The sequence below is a fragment of the Mustelus asterias genome, chromosome 5, assembly GCF_964213995.1.
Source record: "Mustelus asterias chromosome 5, sMusAst1.hap1.1, whole genome shotgun sequence".
Classification (NCBI taxonomy): Eukaryota; Metazoa; Chordata; class Chondrichthyes; order Carcharhiniformes; family Triakidae; genus Mustelus; species Mustelus asterias.
Window position 1 is genome coordinate 103,861,091 of NC_135805.1, and position 27,043 is coordinate 103,888,133.

Genomic DNA, 27,043 nt, shown 5'->3' on the forward strand with positions numbered 1-27,043 from the left:
CGAAGGGTCTGTTTGTGCTGTAGCTTTTCTATGTTCGACATTCTCTATGTTCTTCTATTGGAGAAGAACTGAAACAAAGATCATTGTTTATTTTAAGGCAAGTGTATAACATTAAAGGTAAAAAGTTATTGGACGACAGAGGGAGGAAGGAAATTATTATTTTTGGATTGTTCTAGCAGAAAGTAAATATAGAAGGAGAAGGAGCTTTTGTGCTGTAAACCTCTAATTCATAGAATCCCGACAGAGCAGGAGGCCATTTGGCCATCGAACCTGCACCAACAGGAATCCCACCCAGGCCCTATCCTTGTAACCCCACTAATCCACAAACACTAAGGGGCAATTAAGCATGGCCAATCCAGCACATCTTTGTATCAGTTTTAATGATGCTTTTTGTTTACTTAAGTTTCCTCACTGAAATAATGCTGTAATCCAACAACATCCTGTTTTTCCCTCAAGCATACTGCAGAGGCAGTCAATCTTCCAATAATTGGAGTTCCTGGTGTTTTTCTTCACCCCACTTCCCCATTTTAACTGACTCGATTGTGCTCATCTTTACAGAACTGATGAAGGGTTCTACCCCAAAGTGTAAGCTTCCTCCTCTCCCCACAGCTCTATCTTGCTGTGTACTTTTGCACATACCACACTTTATTTGGTAATTTCTCCAGATACCAAAGATCCAAAAAGATAAATGCTAACAGAGATCCACAACTTCCCATTCACCTCACAAAACTAACTGACTGAAGTTAGCTGCAGTTAAATTGTGCATTTCCATCCCGATTTCTCAGAAACCAACAATAAAAGACAGATTTGGACAAGCAATTCCAATACTTTGCCCATTTCTGCAGATGTCTAGCATTAGCTGGATCTGTAATAAATAGCTAGACAGATTCTCCAAGAGAATGAGAAAACAAAGTTATATTTTTTCCCCGTGTTTCTTTTCCTTGGTGTATTCATACAGCCAAACATGTAGGAAAATAGAACGGAAATTCAGAAGGAGTGTAATGCACAGAAAGACTGAATGGAAATAGGGACCCTGTAAATTATGGGATTATTAAAAAGTGATTTAACTAGTTTCTGATGAAGGGTTCTGAAGTGGGGCGGCACGGTAGCACAGTGGTTAGCACTGCTGCTTCACAGCTCCCGGGTTCGATTCCCGGCTTGGGTCACTGTCTGTGTGGAGTTTGCACATTCTCCTCGTGTCTGCGTGGGTTTCCTCCGAGTGCTCCGGTTTCTTCCCACAGTCCAAAGATGTGCGGGTTAGGTTGATTGGCCAGGTTAAAAATTGCCCCATAGAGTCCTGAGATGCGTAGGTTAGTGGGATTAGCGGGTAAATATGTGGGGGGTAAGGCCTGGGTGGGATTGTGGTCGGTGCAGACTCGATGGGCCGAATGGCCTCCTTCTGCACTGTAGGGTTTCTATGATTCTGACAAGCGAAACAATTATTTCAATTTTGCAGCTTCAGCTTAGCTTGTGATTTGGCAATGAGCAATGGTTTGTCAGTGGAGTGGACAATAGATAGACCAATTAGATCAAACAGATTAACAACCTTTTAAATTCTCATGTCAAGCTAATGCATATGCAAAAATAGTCAAAAGCTACATACAACAAACAAAAAAAAAAATTGGTTCATGTACCAGAATAGCCACAGTGAGTCTGAAAAGGCTGTTAATTAATTTAAGGGAATCTGCATAAATAAGCAAAAAACTCAATCCCAAAAGCAAACAAAGGAGCAAATTCCCTATGAACGAATACAATAGTTTTTCTGGTTTTACTGCACAGTTGGTGAATATTTTTGTACTTACCTTATACTTTCAGTGAATTCCATCTCTTCTTCAGAGCTGATTTCAATCGGAAACATGTCTTCATTCTCTGAAGTATCCCCATTATCATCTCTTTTCACACTGTCCACTCTTGACTTACGTCTCCTTTTTCGTCTTTTCTTTACAGAGCTGCTGCTCAACTGGTTCTCTGGAGAGGCCTGTGTAACATGAACAGCTATGGACGTTTGCATGGATCCACAAGATTCAAAATTTCTCTGTCGATCAAGAAAGCCTCTTACCACGGTTCCTTCTTTTAGTGCAGCACCTTCTGATACAAGAATAGGTGAAGTGGCCAGGTGTAAAGGAACATTTGCCTAAAAACAAAATGAATAGAATGTTTCAATTGCACCTTATCTGGATCAATTTAGCAGTAAAGACGACAAACGTGTGTCTTTTGTCGTTAACATACTATACTGAATGATTTTGGATATCTTGGGCATTAAAGAATCAAATGCAGAGACAAAAGATGTCCTGTTAAACTTATCTAGGAACTGCAAGTAGGACACATTTATAGTGAATTTTGTTTACTAAGGTACTGAAAAACATTTCACTAAACAGCTACTAGTTTATAGTTGCAGATTAATAGGCATCTGTCGAGTTAGAAAGGTTATTTCTTCATTCTTGTGGACATCGCTGACTAGACCAGCATTTATTGCCCTCCCCTTGAAAAGGTGCTGGTGAGCTGCCTTCTTGAACCATTAGTCCATGTGACGTGAGGAAGGGAAGGTTGTGGGTTTAAGTACCATTCCAGGACTTAAGTACAAAAAGTAAAAGGCCAACACTCCAGTACATCACAGAGAACGCTGCACTCGATCAGATGTGCTATTTTCAAATGAGGCATTAAACCAAGGTCTGGCCTGCCCTCTCAGGGAATCCCATGGCACTTTATCAAAGAAGAGCAAGGGAGTTATTCCCCAGTGTCCTGCCAATGTTTGTCCCTCAATCAACAATCACAAGAGATTATCTGGTGGCCATTCTCACATGGTACTTCACTGGGCGAGAAGTGTTTTGGAACATCCAGTGGTCATGATAGATGCAAACTTTTTTTAAAAATTTGTTTTCCTTAACAGAGAGAAGCAAATGTACCTTGATGATCCTTTACTCCAATTAGACCAAGCTTCTTGGGGGCAGCAGCAGTCTATTTGCCTCCAAAACCTACAGTGCTAACACCCAGACTGCGAAACACTATAGGTACCTGTTTTATGTATAAACAACAGATTCTTCTTTCCAAGTTTCAACAAAAACAGGGAGAGCAGGGAGCATGATCTTGGTGCATTCTCCCAAATGCCAACCAGCGGGTTTAATGATGGACATGGGGGAGGGGTATGGCAGGAGGCGCAGAAATTAGTGTCATGCCAGTGTGAATTAACAGCCAGAGCTTCCACTGGGGTCCACAATGGCGGACGGGAAACCTGCTGGAGACTAGTGTGAAACTCCACTAATAGGATGCAGATGAAGTCTCAACCATCCATGTCCAATTCTCCATGACGCCAGCCAAAAAACACGCCAGTGCAAAACACTTTGGAATGGCACGGTGGCACAGTGGTTAGCACTGCTGCCTCACAGTTTCAGGGACCCAGGTTCAATTCGGCCTAGGGTGACTGTGTGGAGTTTGCACATTCTCCCTGTGTCTGCATGAGTTTCCTCCAAGTGCTCCGGTTACCTCCCACAGTCAAAGCAAAGCAATGTGTAGGTTAGGTTGATTGGCCATGCTAAATTGCCCCTTAGGTTATATAGATTAGCTATGGGAAAGGTGTGATGTTACAGGGATAGGGCAGGGGAAGAGGGCCTGATACTCTGCCTGAAAGTTGGTGCACTCGATGGGCCAAAAGGCCTCTTCTGCACTGCAGGTATTCTGTGAACATGACATGCAAACGATGGGAACTCATTTGAACCATGCCTGGTGCTGCCTCGGAGTTCAGGATGGAGACTGCCTGCAATCCTGGACCCCGGATCATCACTAAATGTAAATATAGCTCTGGCTATGATATTACAGATACTCAAATATATGAATATTGGGTGGGTGGGGGCGCATCTACAGGTGGACTTTCCAGATTCAGTGTCCTGGAGGAACCCCATCTTCCAGCATCAGAGTGCTCCTGGTGATCCAACTGCATTTTTAGGAGGTCCATCTTCTTTCCTCAATAGTGGTCAATGATGTTGGGCACCTTTCCAATATGGTGCGTTTTTAGAACGACAGACTATGTGCCACCAGGCCTGCCTCACTGTGGAGTGCAAAACACCCAGTTGCATAATTAATGTCAGGACTGGAGGTTTCGGTGTTTCTCTCACTGGTCTCCGCAGCAGGAAACACCCCACGCTCCCGCCCCCACCATAGGACTAGGTCCTCCGACGGGACAACTCTACCCTAAATCTTTTATCAATGGGAATACTCCGACCATTAAATTGGACTTGCTGATTAATAGCGAACATACTGCCTACTCTGACACAAAATACACTGCATTTCAGGGCATCAAGACAGCTCCAATTGATCTATGTAACTAAATAGAAAACATCCAGAGGGGAGAGGAGGAGCCATTGTATCTTTAAATTATTTACAATAAATGTAGCACTTGAAAATGAATTGCAAATATACTTGGAGGAAAACCTAAAAAGGGCTGTGAAAATAAAGAGCGAGACTAATTAGATAGCTTTCAAAAGGACTAACAATCTTGGCCTGCTTCTGTATTGTACAATTTTAAACTCCAGCACACAGCCACCTTTTAGGATGAACCCCAGCGGAGTTGTAGCAAATTAGTGAAACCCATGTCTCTGCAGAGGTACGTTTCACACAAAAGACAGAGGCTGGAATCCTGTGGCTGTGCACGCTGGGACGTTCCCATCCCGCTGCAATGCACGGCGATTTGACTGGCTGACAAATTCTCCGACCTCACAGCAGCAGGAGCGTGGCATGAACAGCCGGCAAGATCAGCCCATAATATAACATCGATGTTCATTTCAGACAACCCTGACAGCCAGAGACAGAAAACACGCGTCTTAAATCAAGTTTGCTTCTGTGGCTCAATGTATAATATAGAGTACTAAACTTATAGTCCTCATTTTACACCATTAGCAAATCAAAACTTTCGAGGAAAATTCAATTGCTTCACTGCAATGCTCATGCTACTGCACAACTTCATAACCATGACTTGCAACAACTGCCACTGTAGCCTATCAGATGACAGGCCTTCCAACAGTTTATTATACTAATTCCTCATGGAAAATAATAGACACAGCTATGCTGAGTGTTACAATTAAGAGCTTATAAGATTATGTTCTAGGATTGTACGATTATGGAAGCATAGGGTATATAATAAATATAGGGTAGATGAAAGGAATCATGTGACCCTATACCACAGGCTGCCCCATAGTAAGTGTGTTTTAATAGTTAGAGAACTGAGGAAGACACGTGGTTTTATTGAGGGGGCGGTGCAAGGTATTTATGCTTGGGGACAATAACAGCCATTTCCAAATCCAGAATGAGTAGACCCAGAGCGAGTGTCTTAAAAGGTGCATAAAACAGTAAGTTGTATGCAAATTGTACTGTAAATGTTACTTCAGATGAAAGGAGGCTAGGATCAGGAATAATTAATTACGATTTAGATACAAAATTGATGTATTTCCCATTGTCATGGGGGGGTGGGGCGGTGAAGGGGAAGGAGGCAGAGGAAGCTATTTTGATCAGTTTCCAAACTTCCCTTTAAATACTGAAATATTACGAGAGATATGACACTATTGCAGTTTGGCCTTTAGCCAACGGAGAAGGTAGCGAATAAGAGACTGAATCAATCAGGCTGCACATTAAGCAGAAGAAAGCTGACTCTATCCTTTAAACATGCAGAATGCAGGAGTTTGCGCTCAGGTTGAAGACCAAGGATGGGATTCTCCAATCTCACCCATGCCCGTTCCGCTGACAGCGAGAACTGAGAATTTGGTGCTCTGCCAAAACTCAAGTCACTGCAACGGCATCAGAGAATCCCAGGTGCGGACGAGGTTTTCGGTGCAAGTTTCTGTGAAGTTTAAGGAGGGAATACCTGCTGAGCTTCAAACTAGGGGAAGTCTACAATATAACCACCACAGTGAGAGATAGCTCAGTTATTAGAGTTTATCCGGGTGGGAAATAAAAAGAAAACAACCCATGGAAGCACCTGTAAGAACTCTAATTCTGAGAGAGTGCAACGCACAAGTAAAAAGCAACAGTGAATTTCTGTAGTTAAAAATGAGTTGCAACAAAAACAAATAGTCAATGGTATCATCAGCCATTTAATGCAGTATGTTTTGAAACATGAAATCTTGGCATGTTATTCTTTCAGACATTAACTAAAAGTTTGAATTTCTCTACAAAGGTTATTGGTCTCTATGGAGATTGCAGTTTGAGAGAGCAGAGGAACCAGTTATAAGTGTAAGAATAATCAATGATTTTACATTCGTCTTTGGTAGAAACAAAAATGGATAGTAATGTAGGGTGAACTGATTTAAATCATGTTCTCAAAAAGCATGAGAGAAAGGAATTTCAGAACTAAGGGCACTGTACGGTAAGGAAAGATACATACACATAAATAAACTAGATGCAGAAATATTGATCAAGGTTTTTAAGCATAGATGATTCATCACAGCAGGGATAGTCTGCGATCAAGAAATTGCTGCAACATAAAAGACAGTGTTGCTGTTGCAAATGGGTGTATATAAATAAGCAATGATAAATAACAGAATGGTGTGAAAAGCATCACAACTCTTTGACAATTGGTTTGAACAATTAAACTGTCACAAAACATCTGTATCCAAAAGAGATGCCGTTTCATTAAGAGATGTCTTATTGCCTTTAGACCTAATAGTACAAATAGGCTTAGAGAAGCCACCTTCATGGGGTCCGGATTCTTGGGGATTTGAGGTTACAGATCAGCTGTGATCATAAAATGGCGAAGCAAGCTTGAGGGGCCGAATAGTCTACTCCTGCTCCTTATTCTGTGCAGCCCTTAAATGCTGATGATTGGGCCCTTGAAGGCAACTCAGTCCAATTTGCAGTTCTTATTTCCTGGTACAAGCCGTTTAAACATCATGTGCCTGGAGATTTCATGAGGGTTGTTTGGATATTCCTGTTTGATTAATGCTTTAACCCCAAATTAGAACAGCAATCTGAACATTGAAACCTGGGAGTTAAATTTTATACTTGGCCTCGAGGCTCTGTCTATGCTACCCACGAGGTCAAATCGTTGGAAATCTCTCATTACAGGACCACTATCTTTAGATGCAGAGAAATGTTTCATCCCATTAATCAAGGTTGGACCTGAATCCGGGTCCTAGAAAGATCAGCATCAAGCCCATTGTACTGTCCATCCACTGTTAACATTTCTTATATTTAGCATCCTTGGGACAAAACGATTAAAAGCTATTCACAAATGCAATAGTCAGGTGAAAGTGGCTAAATAGTCCTCACAATGAGAAACCTGTATTCTAGACCTTTAACATTTCCTTAGGCGAGTAGGAAAGATCAGGTAATTAAGAAATGTTGAGGCTACACTTAAATTCTGTTTTTAAAATCTGTACAGAACAGGTGAAGGAGAAAAAGAGTTCCGATTTTTATTTGCAGGAGGAGGGCTGTATTTTTACCTGAACAACAAGATTCCAAACCACTTGGAAAGAGAATATCATTCAACAGCTGATAACCTTCCAATTGTACTGTTCCCTGACATTCACATCGTTGAAAATTATAGCCCTTAACCTCACTTTTGCTGAAGTATGACAACATCGTGCGGCTGCATAGGAGCAAATTGCATTCAAGTAACAAGCCGAGAATAATTTTTTGTGCTATTTTCTTCCATCAACTGTGTTGACATCCACTCTCTCAATCATGTGGTGTGTCAGTATATCCTCCGGGGTCAGGTGCTATCTGGGTGGATTTCAAATCACGTGACAAGTGTAGAGCCGTTAGAGCACAGAAGGAGGCCATTTGGCCTAATGAGTCCATACTGGCTCACTGTAGAACAATCCATTCAGTCCCATCCCCCATTCTATGGACTACAGCGGTTCATGCAGGTAGCTCACCACCACCACCAAGGGTAATTAGGGATGGGCAATAAATGCTCGCCTAGGCAGCAATGTCCACATCCCATGAACGAATAAAAATTCCCCTTAGCTCTGCAAGTTTATTTCCTACAACCATCTATCCAATTTCATTGTATCAACTACTTCCAATCTTGCAGGTAACAAATTCCAGTCATTATTACTCATTGTGAAAATTAGTTCCTCTTCACATCCTCCCTCCTTCAATTTTTCTTGTCCGAAATCTAATTGTGCTAGAAAGCAGATCAAATCATCTTTTTTAAAAAAAGAGAAATCACTTGTATCTGAAGTTATATTTAGTGAAAATTAAACTCCTTCAACCAATGCCAATTATTGCTCTACCTCTTGTTGGGTGAAGGAAGCCAACTATTTGTTCTGCCATGAAGGTGTCTACATGAACCACTGCACGTACTGAAGCTCAAAAATGTCTCTTCCTTGGCCTCCCACAAAAATTGGAGTCAATTGTTCAACTGTTTGACACCCCACGTGTTTTCCAGCATCGGAGGCAGCTTGCCATTAATCAGCAGCGAGATCTTCCAGTCCCACCTATGCATACGGCTTTTTGCATTGTTCGCTGGCCACGCCGCAGGAGGAACAGTCATTGGGAGGGACAGGTGGGGGGAGGAGAAGAGTGCCATTGAGACCAGAAGACCTTGTTGGTGCAATGGGCTAGAAATTCTAACCCAATATCTTTATACATCTTTGTTTGCAGTATCAGGTCCTGGTAGAGATTTCAAGCTATTTAGGCTTGTCAAGTTTTGACTAAGAATAAAATTGATGTGAGTTATAGTAAGCAAGAGATTTTAGTCAGCCAATTCACATTTTTAAATGTGAAGTTAGTGGTGTACATTTCTCCCTGCACTCCATATATGTAGAGCAAGAAAACAATTCAGCACCAACTCAGTAATCGTAGCCCAATTTTTCATTTATCACCCTACATAATGCGGTTATTAAGCGTCTTTACACAGCATAATTTGGGAATTATGCTGGATAAAAATGATATATTTATGTGGTATGTAACAGAAAAGCATGCACACATGTGCACGCACAGTGAACCAGAACAAACAAATGTTGTTCCTTGCCTTTCTACATTCCTCTTGTTCAACTCCAGTTTCTGGAAATGGTTTGCGAACAATGAAGTATAACCACACATACATTTATAAAAACATCTTGAGTTTTATACACAAGGCAAGTCACAGAATACCAACTGATTTAATTGAATGGTAACAAGCCAGGTCTGGGATTTCTGGATAATGGAAAACATGATCTTGGCACTGCAGTAAAACATTTGACAAAATTTCTTGATAACTCCTCACACCTAAACAGCCTCTAATTGAGCGAGCAGCGGATGTCGGATTAAGAAGAAAACAATGAGGCAAAGGCTTTTCCTTCCCTTTAAAATGTTACTGCAGCTTGCTTAATATCAAAACTTCTGCAATCAGACAGCACGGAGGCAAAGGAGTGGCCCTACTCATGTTTCTACCTGACTGACTTTAGAGCTGGATAATCACTTGTCAAATCATACGCCAAAGGCTATGTAGCTTCACAGATGTGCAAGAAAATTTTCAAGAGCTCTATTTACACACATGAACTAGGAGAAGGTCACTCTGCCCTTTAGAGCCTGCTTCACCACCCAATAAGATCATGGCTGATTTGACCGTTAGCTCAACCCCATTCCTGCCTACCCCTGATAACCTTTCACACCGCCCGTCCTCCCCCATTAAACAAGAATCTATCTAGCTCCGCCCTAAAAATATTCTGCTTCCACTGCCTTTTGTGGAAAAAAGAGCTCCAAAGACTCTCAGAAGACATTTTGCCTCATCGTGGTCTTAAATGGGCAACCCCTTATTTTTAAAACAGTGACCCCCCAAGTTCTAGATTCTCCCACAAGAGGAAACATCCTCTTCACATCCACCCTATCAAGACCCTTCAGGATCTGAAAGGCTCCAATCAAATCACCTCTTATTCTCCTAAACTCCAGTGGATACAAGCCTAGCCTGTCCAATCTTTCCTCATAAGACAACCCATCCATTCCTGGTATTAGTCCAGTAAACCTTCTCCGAACTGCTAACACATTTCCTTCCTTAAAGAAAGGAAACGAATACTGCAAATACTACTCCAGATGCAGCATCACCAATACCTATACAACTGAAGCATTAAATTCCCTACTTTTGTATTCAATTTCCTTCACAACAAACAGTACCATTCAATTAGCTTTCCTAATTACTTGCTTACCTGCACGCTAGCCTTTTGTGATTCATGCACCAGGACACCCAGATTCCACTGCATCTCAGGGCTCTGCAGATTCCTATCATTTAGATAATATGTTTCTATTTTTTCTACCAAAGGGAAAATTTCATATTTACCAATGTTGTATTCCATTTGCCAGGTCTTTGCCCAGTCACTTAATCTATGTCCCTTCGTGGTCTCCTGATGTCCTCTTCACAATTGCTTTCCTACCTATGTGTCATCAGCAAATTTAGCAATCATACTTCAGTCCCTTTATCCAAGTCATTTATATAAATCCCTGTGGCACACCACTTGTTACATCCTGCCAACTGGAAAAGACCCATTTATGCCTATTTCCCTTTAGCCAGCCAATCTTCTATCCATACCAACATATTACCCCCTACACAAACTTGTATTTTCCACAATAATTTATGCAGCACCTTATCAATGCCTTCTGGAAACGTACAACACATTCAATGGTTCTCCTATATCCACAGTACATACGACTCCTTCAAAAGAACTCCAATAAAATAAGCATGATTTCCTTTTCATAAAAGCAAGCAGATTCACATTGAATTTATCTATTTGCCCTGCTATAACAGCTTTAATAATGGCTTCTAACATTTTCCCTATAACAGGATGTTAAGCTATCTGGCCAGTAATTCTGATGAAGAGTCATCCAGACTGGAAATGTTGGCTCTGTTCTCTATCCACAGATGGTGTTAGGCCTGCTGACATTTTCCAGCATTTTCTGTTTCCGACTCCAGCATCAACAGTAATTTGCTTTTATATTATAGCAAGTAATTTCCTACTTTGTCTCCCTCCATTTTTAAATGAAGGAGTTATATTCACTATTTTCCAATCTAATGGAACCTTCCCCAAATATAGGGAATTTTTGGAAAATGCATCAACTATCTCACCAACCACTTCTTTAAAAAGCCTTGGATGAACTCCCATCAGGATTCAGTGACCTGCCAACCTGCAGCACTAATAATTTCCTCAGGACCGCTTCCCTGGTGATTGTAATTTTTTTAGTTCCTCCCTCCTTTCCATTTCCTGATTTACAGCTATTTCTGGGATGTTACTTGTATCCTCTATAGTGAAGTTGAATGCAAAATACTGCTTATTTCATCTGCCAGTTCACTTGCTAGCTCTGCTTTCATGCCCTCATAATTGCTCCTATTTAAGTTTAAAGTACAAGTTTTGGACCCATTGCACTCCCCCTCAAACAAGGTAAAATTCAATCATATTATGTTCGCTGTTACCCAAGGCTGCCTTCACGATGAAGTTATCAATTAATCCTAACTTGTTACACAATATCAGGTCTGTATAGCCTGTGCTCTGGTTGGCCCCAGAACATGCTGTTCGAAGAACGTATTTTGAAAACAATGAATTCCTCATCTATGCTATCTTTGCCTATCTGATTTTTCCAAACTATAGTAGATTAAAATCCCCCATGATTATCACTGTACCTTTTTGACAAGCTCCCATTATCTCTTCCTTTATACTCTGTCCTACCCTGTAATTATTAGGGGGCCAATACGCCTCATCCGCAATTTACTTCTTGCCCACACAGCACGATGGCACAGTGGTTAGCACTGCTGCCTCTCAGCACCAGGAACCCGGGTTCAATTCCAGCCTCCGGTGACTGTGGAGTTTGCACATTCTCCCCATGTCTGCATGGGTTTCCTCCAGATGGTCTAGTTTCCTCCCACAGTCCAAAGATGTGCGGGTTACGTGGATTGGCCATGCTAAATTGCCCCTTAGTGTCTGGGGGAGAAGTAGGGTAAATACAGGAGTTGCAGGGAAAGGGGCTGGGTGGGATTGTTGTCGGTGCAGGCTCGATGGGCTGAATGGCCGCCTTCTGCACAGGAGAGATTCTATGATTCTCAACCTAACCAGCTTCTACATCCTGGTTTCCTGAACTTGGTTCATCTCTCTCTATTGTACTGACACCATCACTAAATTAACAGGGCCACCCCTCTACTTTTTCCTAACTGCCTGTCCTTCCTAAATGCTGCGTACTGTTAAATATTCAGATCTCAATCTGTGTCATCCTGTAGCCATGTTTCTGCAATGGCTAAGAGATCATATTCATTAATTTCTATTTCCACGATCAGTTAATATGTTTTGTTTCAAATGCTAGGTACATTTAGAGCCTTTACTTCATCCTTTTTTTAAAAAAAATGTGCCTGAGGTATAGGTGAATCATCTAATACAACACAAGTTGCAAATGACCCACCATTGTGGTTTCCGTGACTAGTCCAGGCTTGCATATTCAGTTTGGGGAATTATCTAGAGATATTTTCTTGTTTGTTTGCTTCTCCACCCCTTATATATCATGAGTATTTACTTCCATTTTAGTATGATTGTTCATTGCTGCCCAAAAGAAATATCTACACCATTGTCAATGGACTCAAATTTCTGAATGTCACTCTTACCTACTATCCACTCGCATCCCACCACAAACTCAAATGTCTTACAATATCAATGAGCCATGTCCTAATCTAACCTGCTCATCATCCACCCTTGCCATCCTGGTTTCCTATCAATTCCGGATGACTGATAGTTTTGTCAAAGGAACTCAGTAGTTCAGCCATGCAAAATAGCCCTCTAAAAAAAATGCTGAAAGTAAAAAATTTGCAAAGAGGAAAAGTAATGTACACGAGGACTGCTAGAACTCACTTTCCAAAGACAATCTTGCGTCTACTCTGAACAATTCCATCTAAAGCTGAGACTTTTACATTCCAGACTACTACTCAGCTGAAAAATCAAATGCACAGGAGCCAATGACTACTGTATTTGCTAACCATGGATGTAAGAATACCTTGATTAAGGAAGGATTACATTAAATCCAGTTCTACAGCGAACTCCGCCTGCAGAATACTAAACTCAGGGTATTTGGCAAATTAGGAAACTTGAAGGGTTAAGAATGTAGTTCAATTTGCAAAAACGTGCGCACGAGAACCTCCTTAACCAGTACGTTCTTGATCCGGCCAGGAAAGAGGCATATTTGATCTGGTGCTGAGGTTGGTCAAGTCAACCTGGCTGTGGGAGAACACTTGGGGAAGTGTGATATATTCAGATCACAAGGTATTAGTAATGGAATGCTATTCAAACACCTGATGCTGTTGTTTTAACAGTGGAAGGATAAGGGATGGTGTCAAAAGGCTCTCAGGGAGCAAGTTTGCCTGGTCTCATGAAACATGGCAGGTTAAAAAGGAGGCTAGATGATCAAGTAGGCATTACTTCTGGTGAAGTAATACTGTTGTTGAACATGGATAATCTTTGATACAAAAAATATATGGATCTTGCCCCAGACTCTCCCTATAGAAATATACAATGCAGTGAATTACAATACCAGCGAGCTGAAGGAAAGGGAATGGGCAACATTTGGGGGAAAAAAAACGCATGAATTTATGGTCTACAGCCCACATACCTTCTCTAGTTTATTAAAGGGCAGATACAGATAAACATAACAGCAAACTGGCTCATTCCAGTAACTGTAACATTTATTCATGGTCTTGATTTTCAAATTTTGATTTGGATCTGTACTTTAAAACTAATATCGAACTTACCTTCTTATCTGTTGCCTCTTGAACAAAAAATGCCTCCCCATTGTCTCCAAGCTTCATCTGCAGTTGCACAGGCTCTCCATTGATTTCTATATCCACCTAAAAATTGTTAAATATTCATTATGTATATTTCAAACTTACGAGTTGCAAATGGTGCTTTCAAAATGGAAGATTCCTATACATTTTACTGTTTGAACACACATTACTGCACCCCTAAAATGCATATATCTGAACCACAGTTACTGTACTTCATAGCGCTCCACATTCAATCCATTAGATAGGTTATCTGGTATTGCCATATTTCAAATTGTAGAAATCAATGTTCAGTTTTATGCACTAACACAATATTGTTTCTTTAAAGATACTAAGAAAAACATTGTTTTGCTTATTGCTCCAGTTGGTAGCCATACTAGTGCGGAATTCTAATGTACATTTTTTGATCAGAGTTCATAATTTGCAATTGATTGATGAGATCTCTAATTAGGTCTTAAAATTTTTTTTTAAGACTGCATTCTATTGGAATGGTTAAAAATTGCTAGACTCAATAAGCAAATAACTTAAACGTAACTAGCAGATCTGGTTTCAGTTGATATGTTGGATAGACAATCCATTGATACAAGACATTAGTGCACTGCACCTTGGAAAAAAAAAATCCAAATCAAGTATAGAATGGCACAGCCTGGTCCCAAAATTTCACTTTGATCCCCAACTTCAGAACAGCAACCCTTTTCTGCACATCTACACCAGCGCTCTTTGTGGTCTCTTGCGAGGCGCTGCCAACTCCGCACCATTTCATATTGAACGGTCTATTGCTGACAACCTCAATCAATTCTGGGTATCATTTAAATTGGAGATTCATAGCCATCAGAGAGGAGAATAATCAGGGAAATAATTCCATTCAATTCTACCAAGACTAAACTCAGGAATTAAAAACTGAAAGTGCAATATGTTAACCCACTTTGATATCCAGTCCTCAAGCAACCATGGTTTGTTAATTCTTCAGCATGAACATACTACCGCCTGTAACTTCCATCTAAAAATTTGCTTGTAGTGCTGAATACTAGTTATAGATCTCTTTCCAAGAAAGCAATCAATTTTAAAAGAATTCTGCTGTAGCTTCATGTTCTCAAATAGCTAAATACAGCTGAGCAGCCAAACAGTTTAGATTACTCCAACATTAAATCAACATTCACCTGCTCACTTAACCCTTGGTTCCAGTCCACTGAAAATTCAAGCATATACTACAAGCACAGCTCCAAAGTAGCCATGAATTCTGCACCCATTAATCTTTTTTTTTTAAATGTTAAGAATGCCCCACTTCATCCAAATCAAGTTCAACATTATCAGTTCATTACAATAGATAATGCCATTAGCTACTGACGATTTTAAAGAGTCAGATGGCATGACAATTGTAAAGGTTGTGGGAAACCAATAAAAACTAAACTTTGTGGAGAATTGTGCAAATATATCCCTTCTCTGTTTTAAGAGTCCATCATTTAATCCATATTATGACCAATTTATTCAACAAATTTTCTAACTTTTTTCACTCCCAAAGTGCTTTCCCCACCAGGATTAGACATTGGAAAATTAGTCACAAATCCAGACTTCCATGTCCCCATCGATTTCAGAAAGTACACTTAAAAAATTGCAGTCAGCACCCAATTCTAGGACATCTACCTCCATTCCCAGCAATTGTATCATTAAAGCAGGCTGAACAGATGGCCAGGTATTTGTTTTGTCAGATTGTCTCATTATGAATGCTTGGTTGAGCTCCAAGAGTGACTAACAGACTCATCCCAGTAGCAGTTTGTTTCCACAGCTGCAAAGAGGACTGCTAGCTTGTTTGTTTGACAGCATTATACCTTCCTTGAAATGGCTTTTCAACACTTGTGTTTATTTGGACAAAATTAAGAGGTGCATATTTCATTTAAACTTTATATCACAGGGAAAAGGGTAATGTTTTTTCTCTTGGATCTTGGAATGGCTCTTTTATTTCATGAGCATTTCAAAGACTTCAATGTTCATTGGGCGTGCACGGAGTACATACTGTGTAAGTGAGCATGGAGGGAATGAGGGCCAATGCACCATGAGCAATTGCCCCTCCTAGAATTATCCCTGCAATCTCAGATTACCAATTTTGTGTGCGTGTGTGGCTACTGCAAATTCGATTGCGATGCTCAAACTCATTTCATTGGACTCGATTCTAAACTTCAGGAGCAAAAGGACAGTTTGATAATCTACTCCAACTGTTACTCATGTACCTACAAGGCAATTTCTTGTCTTAACCTGTAATAAATTAAAAGGCTGTTGCTTACTTACCACTTTTTCCCTGGAGCGGAGCACACCTAGTTTTCCAAAGCGAACATGGAACGGGGAGCACTGGAGACTTCCATCTGGCTGTTGAACAACAATGATATCGATGCAGCCAGACAAAGTGGCAGGATTTAGTCCTTTGTATAGCTCTTTCACTGTGACAAATACCTGCCCGGCCAATTGCCCAACGTAATTCATGGTCTGTGTCTTTAAAACAGAAAGAAATATTTATTTACAATACTGTCCCATTATAAGACCATAAGACCATAAGACATAGGAGCGGAAGTAAGGCCATTCGGCCCATCGAGTCCACTCCACCATTCAATCATGGTTGATTTCAACTCCATTTACCCGCTCTCTCCCCATAGCCCTTAATTCCTCGAGAAATCAAGAATTTATCAATTTCTGTCTTGAAGACGCTCAACGTCTCGGCCTCCACAGCCCTCTGTGGCAATGAATTCCACAGACCCACCACTCTCTGGCTGAAGAAATTTCTCCTCATCTCTGTTCTAAAGTGACTCCCTTTTATTCTAAGGCTGTGCCCCCGCGTCCTAGTCTCCCCTGTTAATGGAAACAACTTCCCTACGTCCATCCTATCTAAGCCGTTCATTATCTTGTAAGTTTCTATCAGATCTCCCCTCAACCTCCTAAACTCCAATGAATATAATCCCATGATCCTCAGACGTTCATCGTATGTCAGGCCTACCATTCCTGGGATCATCCGTGTGAATCTCCGCTGGACCCGCTCCAGTGCCAGTATGTCCTTCCTGAGGTGTGGGGCCCAAAATTGCTCACAGTACTCCAAATGGGGCCTAACCAGTGCTTTATAAAGCCTCAGAAGTACATCCCTGCTTTTGTATTCCAAGCCTCTTGAGATAAATGACAACATTACATTTGCTTTCCTAATTACGGACTCAACCTGCAAGTTTACCTTTAGAGAATCCTGGACTAGGACTCCCAAGTCCCTTTGCACTTTAGCATTATGAATTTTGTCACCGTTTAGAAAATAGTCCATGCCTCTATTCTTTTTTCCAAAGTGTACGACCTCGCACTTGCCCACGTTGAATTTCATCAGCCACTTCTTGGACCACTCTCCTAAACTGTCTAAATCTTTCTGCAGCCTCCCCACCTCCTCAATACTACCTGCCCCTCCACCTATCTTTGTATCATCGGCAAACTTGGCCAGAATGCTCCCAGTCCCGTCATCTAGATCGTTAATATATAAAGAGAACAGCTGTGGCCCCAACACTGAACCCTGCGGGACACCACTTGTCACCGGTTGCCATTCTGAGAAAGAACCTTTTATCCCAACTCTCTGCCTTCTGTCTGACAGCCAATCGTCAATCCATGTTAGTACCTTGCCTCGAATACCATGGGCCCTTATTTTACTCAGCAGTCTCCCGTGAGGCACCTTGTCAAAGGCCTTTTGGAAGTCAAGATAGATAACATCCATTGGCTCTCCTTGGTCTAACCTATTTGTTATCTCTTCAAAGAACTCTAACAGGTTTGTCAGGCACGACCTCCCCTTACTAAATCCATGCTGACTTGTCTTAATCCGACCCTGCACTTCCAAGAATTTAGAAATCTCATCCTTAACGATGGATTCTAGAATTTTGCCAACAACTGAGGTTAGGCTAATTGGCCTATAATTTTCCATCTTTTTTCTTGTTCCCTTCTTGAACAGTGGGGTTACAACAGCGATTTTCCAATCCTCTGGGACTTTCCCTGACTCCAGTGACTTTTGAAAGATCATAACTAACGCCTCCACTATTTCTTCAGCTATCTCCTTTAGAACTCTAGGATGTAGCCCATCTGGGCCCGGAGATTTATCAATTTTCAGACCTTTTAGTTTCTCTAGCACTTTCTCCTTTGTGATGGCAACCATATTCAACTCTGCCCCCTGACTTTCCTGAATTGTTGGGATATTACTCATGTCTTCTACTGTGAAGACTGACGCAAAGTACTTATTAAGTTCCTCAGCTATTTCCTTGTCTCCCATCACTAGATTACCAGCGTCATTTTGGAGCGGCCCAATGTCTACTTTTGCCTCCCGTTTGTTTTTAATGTATTTAAAGAAACTTTTACTATCATTCCTAATGTTACTGGCTAGCCTACCTTCATATTTGATCCTCTCCTTCCTTATTTCTCTCTTTGTTATCCTCTGTTTGTTTTTATAGCCTTCCCAATCTTCTGACTTCCCACTACTCTTTGCCACATTATAGGCTCTCTCTTTTGCCTTGATGCATTCCCTGACTTCCTTTGTCAGCCATGGCTGCCTAATCCCCCCTCTGATAACCTTTCTTTTGTTTGGGATGAACCTCTGCACTGTGTCCTCAATTACTCCCAGAAACCCCTGCCATTGCTGTTCTACTGTCTTTCCCACTAGGCTCTGCTTCCAGTCGATTTTTGTCAGTTCCTCCCTCATGCGCCTGTAATTACCTTTATTTAACTGTAGAACCTTCACATCTGATTCTGCCTTCCTTCTTTCAAATTGCAGACTGAATTCTACCATATTATGATCACTGCTTCCTAAGTGTTCCCTTACTTTAAGATCTTTTATCACGTCTGGCTCATTACATAACACTAAGTCCAGAATAGCCTGTTCCCTCGTGGGCTCCATCACAAGCTGTTCCAAAAAGCCGTCCTGTAAACATTCAATGAATTCCCTTTCTTTGGGTCCACTGGCAACATTATTTACCCAGTCCACCTGCATATTGAAATCCCCCATGATCACTGTGACCTTGCCTTTCTGACATGCCCTAATATACGAGAGCACCATTTAAGAAGAAAAGATCACAATAATGTCAAATGTATTGAGATGAGAAAATGGGACAGAGGGTGGAAGAGAAATGGAAAATAAAATGCAAATTAAATGTTTTGAAATGAGACCTTGAATGTTTTAAACATGATATTAGAATGAGATGCAACCTCTTGAATCTCCTGCAGAGACATGTTGTATTTTTCATTGATAATGCACCTTACGATAATTACTGTGTTGAACCTCTGGTGAATCTAAAGATATTGGCTTCTCCAGCATGCCTGTCAGTTCAACTGTAAAAGGAAACAGGATCACAATACTAGAAATACTTACAGGAAGTAAATATGAATTGACAATTTGAGTCAAATGATTTGCTTACTGTTTGGAGATGGATTAGTTTTCTGAGTAATCCAATATCATGCATGATATTTATCAAACAATTGTCAAGCAAACATTGACAAAATGATTTCATCCAGTTAATATTTCTTTCATTCATATGTCACCAAGTTTTAAACTCCAATGGCTAAGTGTATTAAAAATAGAAAATGCTGGAAACACCCAACAGGAAGGCATCATGAAATTTTGCTTTCGGGAACCGCCAGAATTTTACTGAACAATAGGGTAATAGAACTATATACAGCAAGTAAAATGTCAACATTGGCATCTATAGAGAGAGAAACAAATAAATATGTCATGGGATAAGGAAAGTCCAGTGGAGCTGGGGAGGGTCGAAGGGCTGAATGGCCTACTCCTGCTCCCATTTGCCATGTTTCTATGCCCATAATAAAAGCAACATTGCAAATGCTGGAAATCTGAATTAAAAAACAAAGTATTCAGCAGGTCAGGGAGCATCTGTGGAGAGGAACACAGCTAACAGACCTAATCTATGCCCTCCACTGTGGGGAGTTCAGGTGTAGAGAAGGCTCATGGATGGCCTTCCTGCCCTGCTACCAACTGTTGCTGTTAATGCCCACCTAAGGACCTCATCCTGCTATCACTGGTATTAATCCAGCAGTGGATGGGGTGCTTGCCATACAGGGGGCACGATAAGCAAATCCTTGCATGTTTGCTTGTGAGTTCCCTGGTGGGTGGGGTCCCTTGTTTAAGGACACTCAGTGCCTCAAAGGACACAGCATCAGGGTAGGTGAGCCACTGAAAGCCAACCCCTCTCCTTATTCGCAACCCCCTTTCAACTTCCTCTCCTATAGCCCCAACTCCACAAACCGTCTGCCTTGCCTGTGCCTGGGTCCTTCCTTGATCGAGGCCTAGGGTGAGTGTTGTACCAGCAGCGTCCAGTGCTGGTGCTCCAGAGTGCAGAAGAGCTGCCGGCTTCTGATAAGCCAAGAACTTCCAATGAGCAGAGTATGTTTGTCACTGCCTGTTCTGTGGCTGAATCGGGCCTTCTCAAAAGGAGACACAAGGTCTCGCCGCTCTCCAGCCAGCAACTGAGACCTCCAATCACCTCCACAATATTCGGCCCCATATTTCAGGCTTTTGACCCTTCATCAGAATATCTTCATTTGATTGTTTTCCTCATCAGCCTGTTCTCTGTTGCCCATCTCAATATTTTCCTCCTCCTATTTGGCTCTCTTTTCAGCACCGTTTGCCTGTCCTAAATGGGTTATTCCAGAAGATGAGCAAAAACCTGATTTTGCTATGATGGAATTTGATCATGTTTTGACTGATACTCTTTGAACCATCTGTATATCAGATTTTACTTGCCAATCACTGATGGAACGCTTTTGAAAACTGATCTTGGGCTCAAAGCCCAAATCTCAGATTCAAAAACCTACACGCAGAAACTTGTTGCAAGACAAGAAATTAGAATCATGTTTCTACTGAAAACTAGATTGAAAAAGATCAGTGTTTTGTTTTGACTAAGCATATATTTCACATTTCCCTGAACAAGCATACCAATATTTAATAGATTTTAATTGATTTTTCTTTCCACAGAATTATATTTCTTGACAGACTGAAAATCTTCTACCTCACTAATGATTACTAAAGTGCTCTCCATTAGGAGCACAGTATGAGGTAAATACACATGTACACATAAGGAAGGGGAGGCCATTTGGCCCCTCGAACCTGCTCCACGATTCAATCAGATCGTGGCTGATCGGACTGTAGCCTCAACTCCACATTCCCACCTACCCCAAGGAACCTTTGACCCCTTTGTCAGTCAGGGATCTATCTACCTCGCCTTAAAAAATATTCAATGACCCTGCCTCCACCACTCCCTGGGGATGAGAGTTCCAAAAGATGCAAGATTCTCTTCATCCCAGTCTTAAATGGAAACCCCTCATCCTTGCAGCATCCCCTCCTCTATGTGTCAATAAGATCACCTCATGAACTAGTGCACTGCGCACCTTCAGGCTTATCACATAGCATCAAATCATGGGTAATTCTTCATAATTAAAATCAGAACGTTGTCCAAAGCATTGGCAGCAGATATGTAGCACAAGGCAATTTTCAGCACGCGCACACCCTATATTTCAAATCACCATCAGATGTATAACTCACATCATTTCAAAGGATACAATTTCACAGGTTTATTTTAGGCTCTATGGCATTATATCCCTCTACATCATAATAAAGAGACTGGAGTTTAATTCTTCCTCAACACTTGTCTATGGTGTACATTCCGGATTTGTTTTGTTGTACTATGAAACAGCCTGGTGTGCACGTGTACATTCACATGGTGATGGATAGAGGGCACATGCAAGAGAGGCACTTTCCTGGCTCGAGCTCAATGTACCACACAAATGTGATATTGCACTGAATGAATTCAAGGTGAAATGAGAAAGTTTTATTCTGAAAAAAAAAACCAAGTTAGCCTTTGCAGACAGAAAAGGCCAGCATAACATTCCAAATCTGAGAATGCCCTTTGGAGTACGATAGTCTCTCCGTCCTTTGCATGAGACTGCAGTCATATTGTAAACATAACACACATTAACTCGCTAAAATGTGACATTGATCGTTCCTCAATAGACTTAGCATAGTAACACGCTATGACAAGGAAACTGGCCATAATACTTGCAGTAACAGGAAATTTACAGCTGATGACTTTGTGGCCAATGTGTTATTCGACAATATTTTTTTAAAAAGGTTCAATCCCAGGTATTTGCTGAGTTAACTAACAGGACAGTTAGAGGCACCACAAAAAGCCTTGTGAGCCAAGAAAGGAAGGAAGGAATCAGGCAGGCTTTCCATTCCAGATCAGTCTCTAATGAGTAATGTGGGTTCATGGAAGTTAGCTGAGAATTGGATTGAGTTCCTCTGCAAATAGCCTATTAATGTTCACAATCCAGGAATGGTCACTTTGACAAGAATGGCCAGACAACACACAGTGCTCACATAACTAAACTTAGCAAGAGTCACAGCATTCAAAAGAAGAGGGAGACCATCATGGATCATCAGCATTTCAATTCAGGGCAATCCGGGGTTGGTGAACAATCTCTTGGGATTCCACAAGTTTTATGGAAATGTATAATTTGATGCATTTCTAAATCAGGTGGTCTTGCTTCTAAATTTAGATATGGTGAGGTTGCTTGTGAGAGAGCAGTCAGGTCATTAATACAGAAGGTAATATTCAGCATTATACTGTCATGGATTTGCCCAGCAACAAGCAGTAGCCAGCATTCAAAGGGGATGATGGAAGACGCTACCTTTCCCAGGTTTGGGATTAGCAGACAGAATCAGGTGCAAATAGCTACCAGGAAACAGCTTACCCAGATGAGTAAGAGATCAGTGGCAGTATGCAGATGCTAACTTTGAAACTCAGATAGCCCAAATACACAGAGGGGAGAATTAAAGCAGAACCAGGATATAATTGCTAGCACTTGGCCATTTTCACATCTAAGACGTCTTAAGAGCTAAGGCAGTGCAGGAACCTTTGCAAAAGTCATTTAAGTATCTTAATAAAAGCAAATTACTACAGATGCTGGAATCTGAAAACAAAAAGAGAAAATGCTGGAAAATCTCAGCAGGTCTGGCAGCATCCATAAGGAGAGAAAAGGGCTGACGTTTCAAGCCCAGATGGCCCTTTGTCAAAGTTTTGCTGAGATTTTCCAGCATTTTCTCTCTTGGTTTTGTTTAAATATCTTCGCTGGACCAGGAAATTCTCCAAACTCAATTTTCAAGTTTGCTGATGACACCATCATTGTGGGTCGGATCTCAAACAATGACGAGGCAGAATACAGGAAAGGGATAGGAAATCTGATGAACTAGTGCAACGACAATAATCTCTCTCTCTCAATGTCAACAAAACGAAGGAGATAGTCATCAACTACAGGAAGCGTAGTGGAGGACATGCTCCTGTCTACGTCAATGGGGACAAAGTAGAAATGGTCGAGAGCTTCAAGTTTTTAGGTGTCCAGATCACCAACAATCTGTCCTGATCCCTCAATGCTGACACTATAGTTAAGAAAACCCAGCAATGCCTTTACTTTCTCAGGAGACTAAGGAAATCTGGCATGCTGCAACTCTCACCAACTTCTACAGATGCACCATAGAAAGCATTCTTTCCAGTTGTATCACAGCTTGGTACGGCTCCTGCTCTGTCCAAGGCCACAAGAAACTACAAAGGGTCGTGAATGAAGTCCAGTCCATCACTCAAACCAGGCTCCCATCCATTGACTCAGTCTACACTTCCTGCTGCCTTAGAAAAGCAGCCAGCATAATCAAGGACCCCATGCACCCCGGACATTCTCTCTTCCACCTTATTTTGTCAGGAAAAAGATACAAAAATTTGAGATCACGTTGACTTCCAGTTCCCCAGCCCAAACCACCTCCTCACCATGGATGTCCAATCCCTCTACACCTCCATTCCCCACCAGGATGGCCACAAAGCACTTTGTTTCTTCCTCGAACAGAGGTTTGAACAATCCCCATCCACCACCACTCTCCGCCGTCTGGCTGAACTGGTTCTCTCTCTACAATTTCTCCTTTAACTCGTCTCACTTCCTCCAAATAAAAAAAAGGTGTGGCTATGGGCACCTGCATGGGTCCCAGTTATGCCTGTCTCTTTAAGGGTTACGTGGAGCATTCCCTGTACCAGTTCTACTCCAGCCCCCTCCCACAACTCCTTTAAAATTGGTACCAGCTTTGATGAAGGGTTATCTAGTCTCTAAATGTTGGCTCCATTCTCTCCCCATAGGTGCTGTCAGACCTGCTGGGATTTTCCAGCATTTTCTGTTTCGGTTGTCTTCACATAGTATGGGTGCGACCAGGAATTCTGGATAAACAGGCTTGTAGCAAGGCTGAAAATCAGGGGGAAAAAACGTAATCAAGTACATCAAACAACAGGGCATTAACCCCTGTTGAAGAGACAGTGTGGTAGCATGGCAATAGAACACAGAAAATGCAGCAAAACAAAAATCATAGAAACCCTACAGTACAGAAAGAGGCCATTCGGCCCATCGAGTCTGCACCAACCACAATCCCATCCAGGCCCTACCCCCATATCCATCCACTAATCCCTCTAACCTACGCATCTCAGGACACCAAGGGCAATTTTTTAACATGGTCAATCAACCTAACCTGCCCATCTTTGGACTGTGGGAGGAAACCGGAGCACCCGGAGGAAACCCACGCAGACACAAGGAGAATGTGCAAACTCCACACAGACAGTGACCCAAGCCGGGGATCGAACCCAGGTCCCTGGAGCTGTGAAGCAGCAGTGCTAACCACTGTGCTACCGTGCCGCCTAATACTGCAGATGTTGGAAATCTGAAATAAATAGCAAATGCTGGAAATATTCGGTGTCAGGCAGGGGTTCTGATGAAAGGTTATTAACCTGAAACGATAGGTGGAATTTTCCCATGCCCCTGCCAGGTTCAATGATGGAGGGGCAAGTGCCAGCTGGAGCATTGCTGAAACGCTCCAGCCCAGACAACTTTCTGGCGAATCTATTCTACACCCTATGAGAAAATAAACAAACAATTTAAGAGAGAATTGAGGAGAGGGCAGAGGCAATCCATTTCCCAAAGTGAGCACAGGAAAACTGCACCCCTACGCTGGGAAACTCTTAAACTGTGTGCAGTTGTTTTTAAACTCACTTTGACTGTGGTTTGGATACATCCTCCTTCTCTCGGGTCTGATGCAGGACGTAGAGATGAGGAGTTAAATATCCCCGACCTCCCTCCCCCCAAATTGAGAAAAGAAAGTTGCTGTTGAATCTTTACAAATCGGTTTGGCGACATTAGATTTAAGTTCCTTAATGCAACAGGAAATCTTACTTCTCCTTTTCCCCTCGAGCAAATAAAATAAGCTGAGCAAAAACAACAAAATTCAATTCCATCATTTATAATCGGATATTTTTCTAAGTGCAAAACACTTCTTTAAAGGAAAGCTGGTTGAATATAAGCAAGGAGGTTTCCATATCTGGTTGGAATCATTGTGATCTATTACTGCAGAGACTGCAGAGCTCCCGGCCTGTCGCCAGCACAGCCCAAGACTTGAACAACAAAACACTTCACAGTGCAATTTCCTCTCTATACTAAACAATTGCGCCTTTATTTATGCAAACCCCGTTGAGCAACAGAACCACACACTGCCAGGTCCCTTACCTCTCGTTCTCTCCCAGGCTTCAGTGTAAACAATTAAGTCACAACAACCTATTCATGTGATGTGGCACTGGAGGCTGAATCTGCTTTTATGACTCTTAAAGCCGAAACCTTTGCAGCAGCAGCAGCAGGAAGCAGCTGACATCATTCCAGAGCGAAGCTCCAATAAACTCACAGAGCACCGTGACGCACCTCAGTGTAAAACCACACCAGCATGTCCTGAGCTTTCGATGCTGTGTGATATGCTTCATAGTTAAGGCCACCCAATTTGTGCAAGAGTGTATTTGCACGTAGAGATCCCTCCACCCCCCACTCAAAATCAGTTTTAAAATGATTGTGGGAAAGATGCCAGGTTTTGCCACAGACACTGAAGGAAGCAAAAGAACAGGGATTTCCAACATTCCCCCTATTCTAACTGGGATGTGGTGATCTCTTTGATCTCAAGCCAAGCAGAGTAGGGGGACTCGGGGTCTGCAGGTGGATGGCTATTGAAGGGCATTGAACCCTTGCCTGGTTTTGTGACTTGGATGGAAATTCCCCGCGATCTCTTGCGGTGTTCCTGGTTCTGTGATACAATCATTAACCCTGCTGACTGATTCATCAGGCGATGGCAGCTCGCTGAGGTGATCGGCTCAGCCAATGGAAGCACACACCAGCACACGGCTGCTGTAAGGCTTGCTGACTTATCCTATTTGCATACAGACAACCGAAATTGTCATTTCACGGAAACTCTTATTGGCTTAACAGCCAGTTGTTTATGTTTGAATGGAATCAACTCGGGGGAGGAAACGTTTAACAAGTTAATCCATGGCTGGGTTTCAAAATTAATATTAAAGTTATGAAGAGGTTCCAAATGATAATGACACCTATTACATTTTTACTCAGTCTTAGATTTACTTGTAGTAAGACGTTACAAATATATTTAGTTTCTAACTCTACATTTCACCACTAATGTCAATAAGTTCTTATATATATTCTTAAAAAGAACCATAGAATCCTACAGTGTAGAAGGAGGCCAGTCAGCCCATCAAGTCTGTACTGACCACAATCCCACCCCAGGCCCTATCCCACAACTCCACACATTTACCTCCCCTAATCTCTCTAACCTACACATCCCAGGGGAATTTACCATGGCCAATCAACCTAACCTGCACATCTTTGGACTGTGGGAGGAAGCTGGAGCACCCGGAGCAAACCCACGCAGACACGGGGAGAATATGCAAACTCCACACACACAGTGACCGAAGTCAGGTTCCTGGAGCTGTGAGGCAGCAGTGCTAACCACTGTGCCACCGTGCCGCCCTCAACTATAAGCAAACAAACTATCCCTCGAGAGGATATAGGTTAGTTGTAATTAAAAATAATCTTCAAAAGGAAACTTATCAAATTAAAATAATATTCCAGCAGTCAATGATGCAGTCCAAACTCTGTAAGTGTACCAGTGGACACTGTGTACTCCCTCTCCAGGGCCACCTGGACACAGACGTACAACAGAAGAGGTATCACACTTACTGGGCAGGATTTTCCAGTCACTCGTGCCCCAAAACTGGAAAATCCTGCCTGAGGCCAACAGACCTTTGCATGGTACCACCTCCCCACCACCCCCACCCCCTCCCCCAGCCCCTCCGCCTGCTACGATTACTGTGGTTGACAGGACAGGAAAATTCCCCTCATTATTCTCACTCAATTCAGTTAACATTGCTGACTTTTCAAGAGGAAGGC

The 27,043-nt window shown here is 41.9% G+C and overlaps 1 protein-coding gene across 9 annotated transcripts in view; it reads right to left on the reverse strand.

Moving 5' to 3' along the window:
• The window catches only part of lpin1a (lipin 1a), a 144,421-nt gene that overhangs the window by 66,133 nt on the left and 51,245 nt on the right, over positions 1 to 27,043 (reverse strand). For 2 of the 9 annotated variants that reach the window (XM_078213120.1, XM_078213115.1), the window contains exons 2-4: positions 16,007 to 16,207; positions 13,691 to 13,786; positions 1,803 to 2,134 (exon numbers count right to left, since the gene is read on the reverse strand). In XM_078213120.1, coding sequence (XP_078069246.1) covers positions 1,803 to 2,134; positions 13,691 to 13,786; positions 16,007 to 16,207 — 629 coding nt within the window. Of the gene's footprint in view, positions 1 to 1,802; positions 2,135 to 13,690; positions 13,787 to 16,006; positions 16,208 to 23,856; positions 24,017 to 25,324; positions 25,445 to 27,043 lie in introns of those variants that run through there. The other 7 variants (XM_078213123.1, XM_078213121.1, XM_078213122.1 and 4 more) reach the window with 7 other exon arrangements.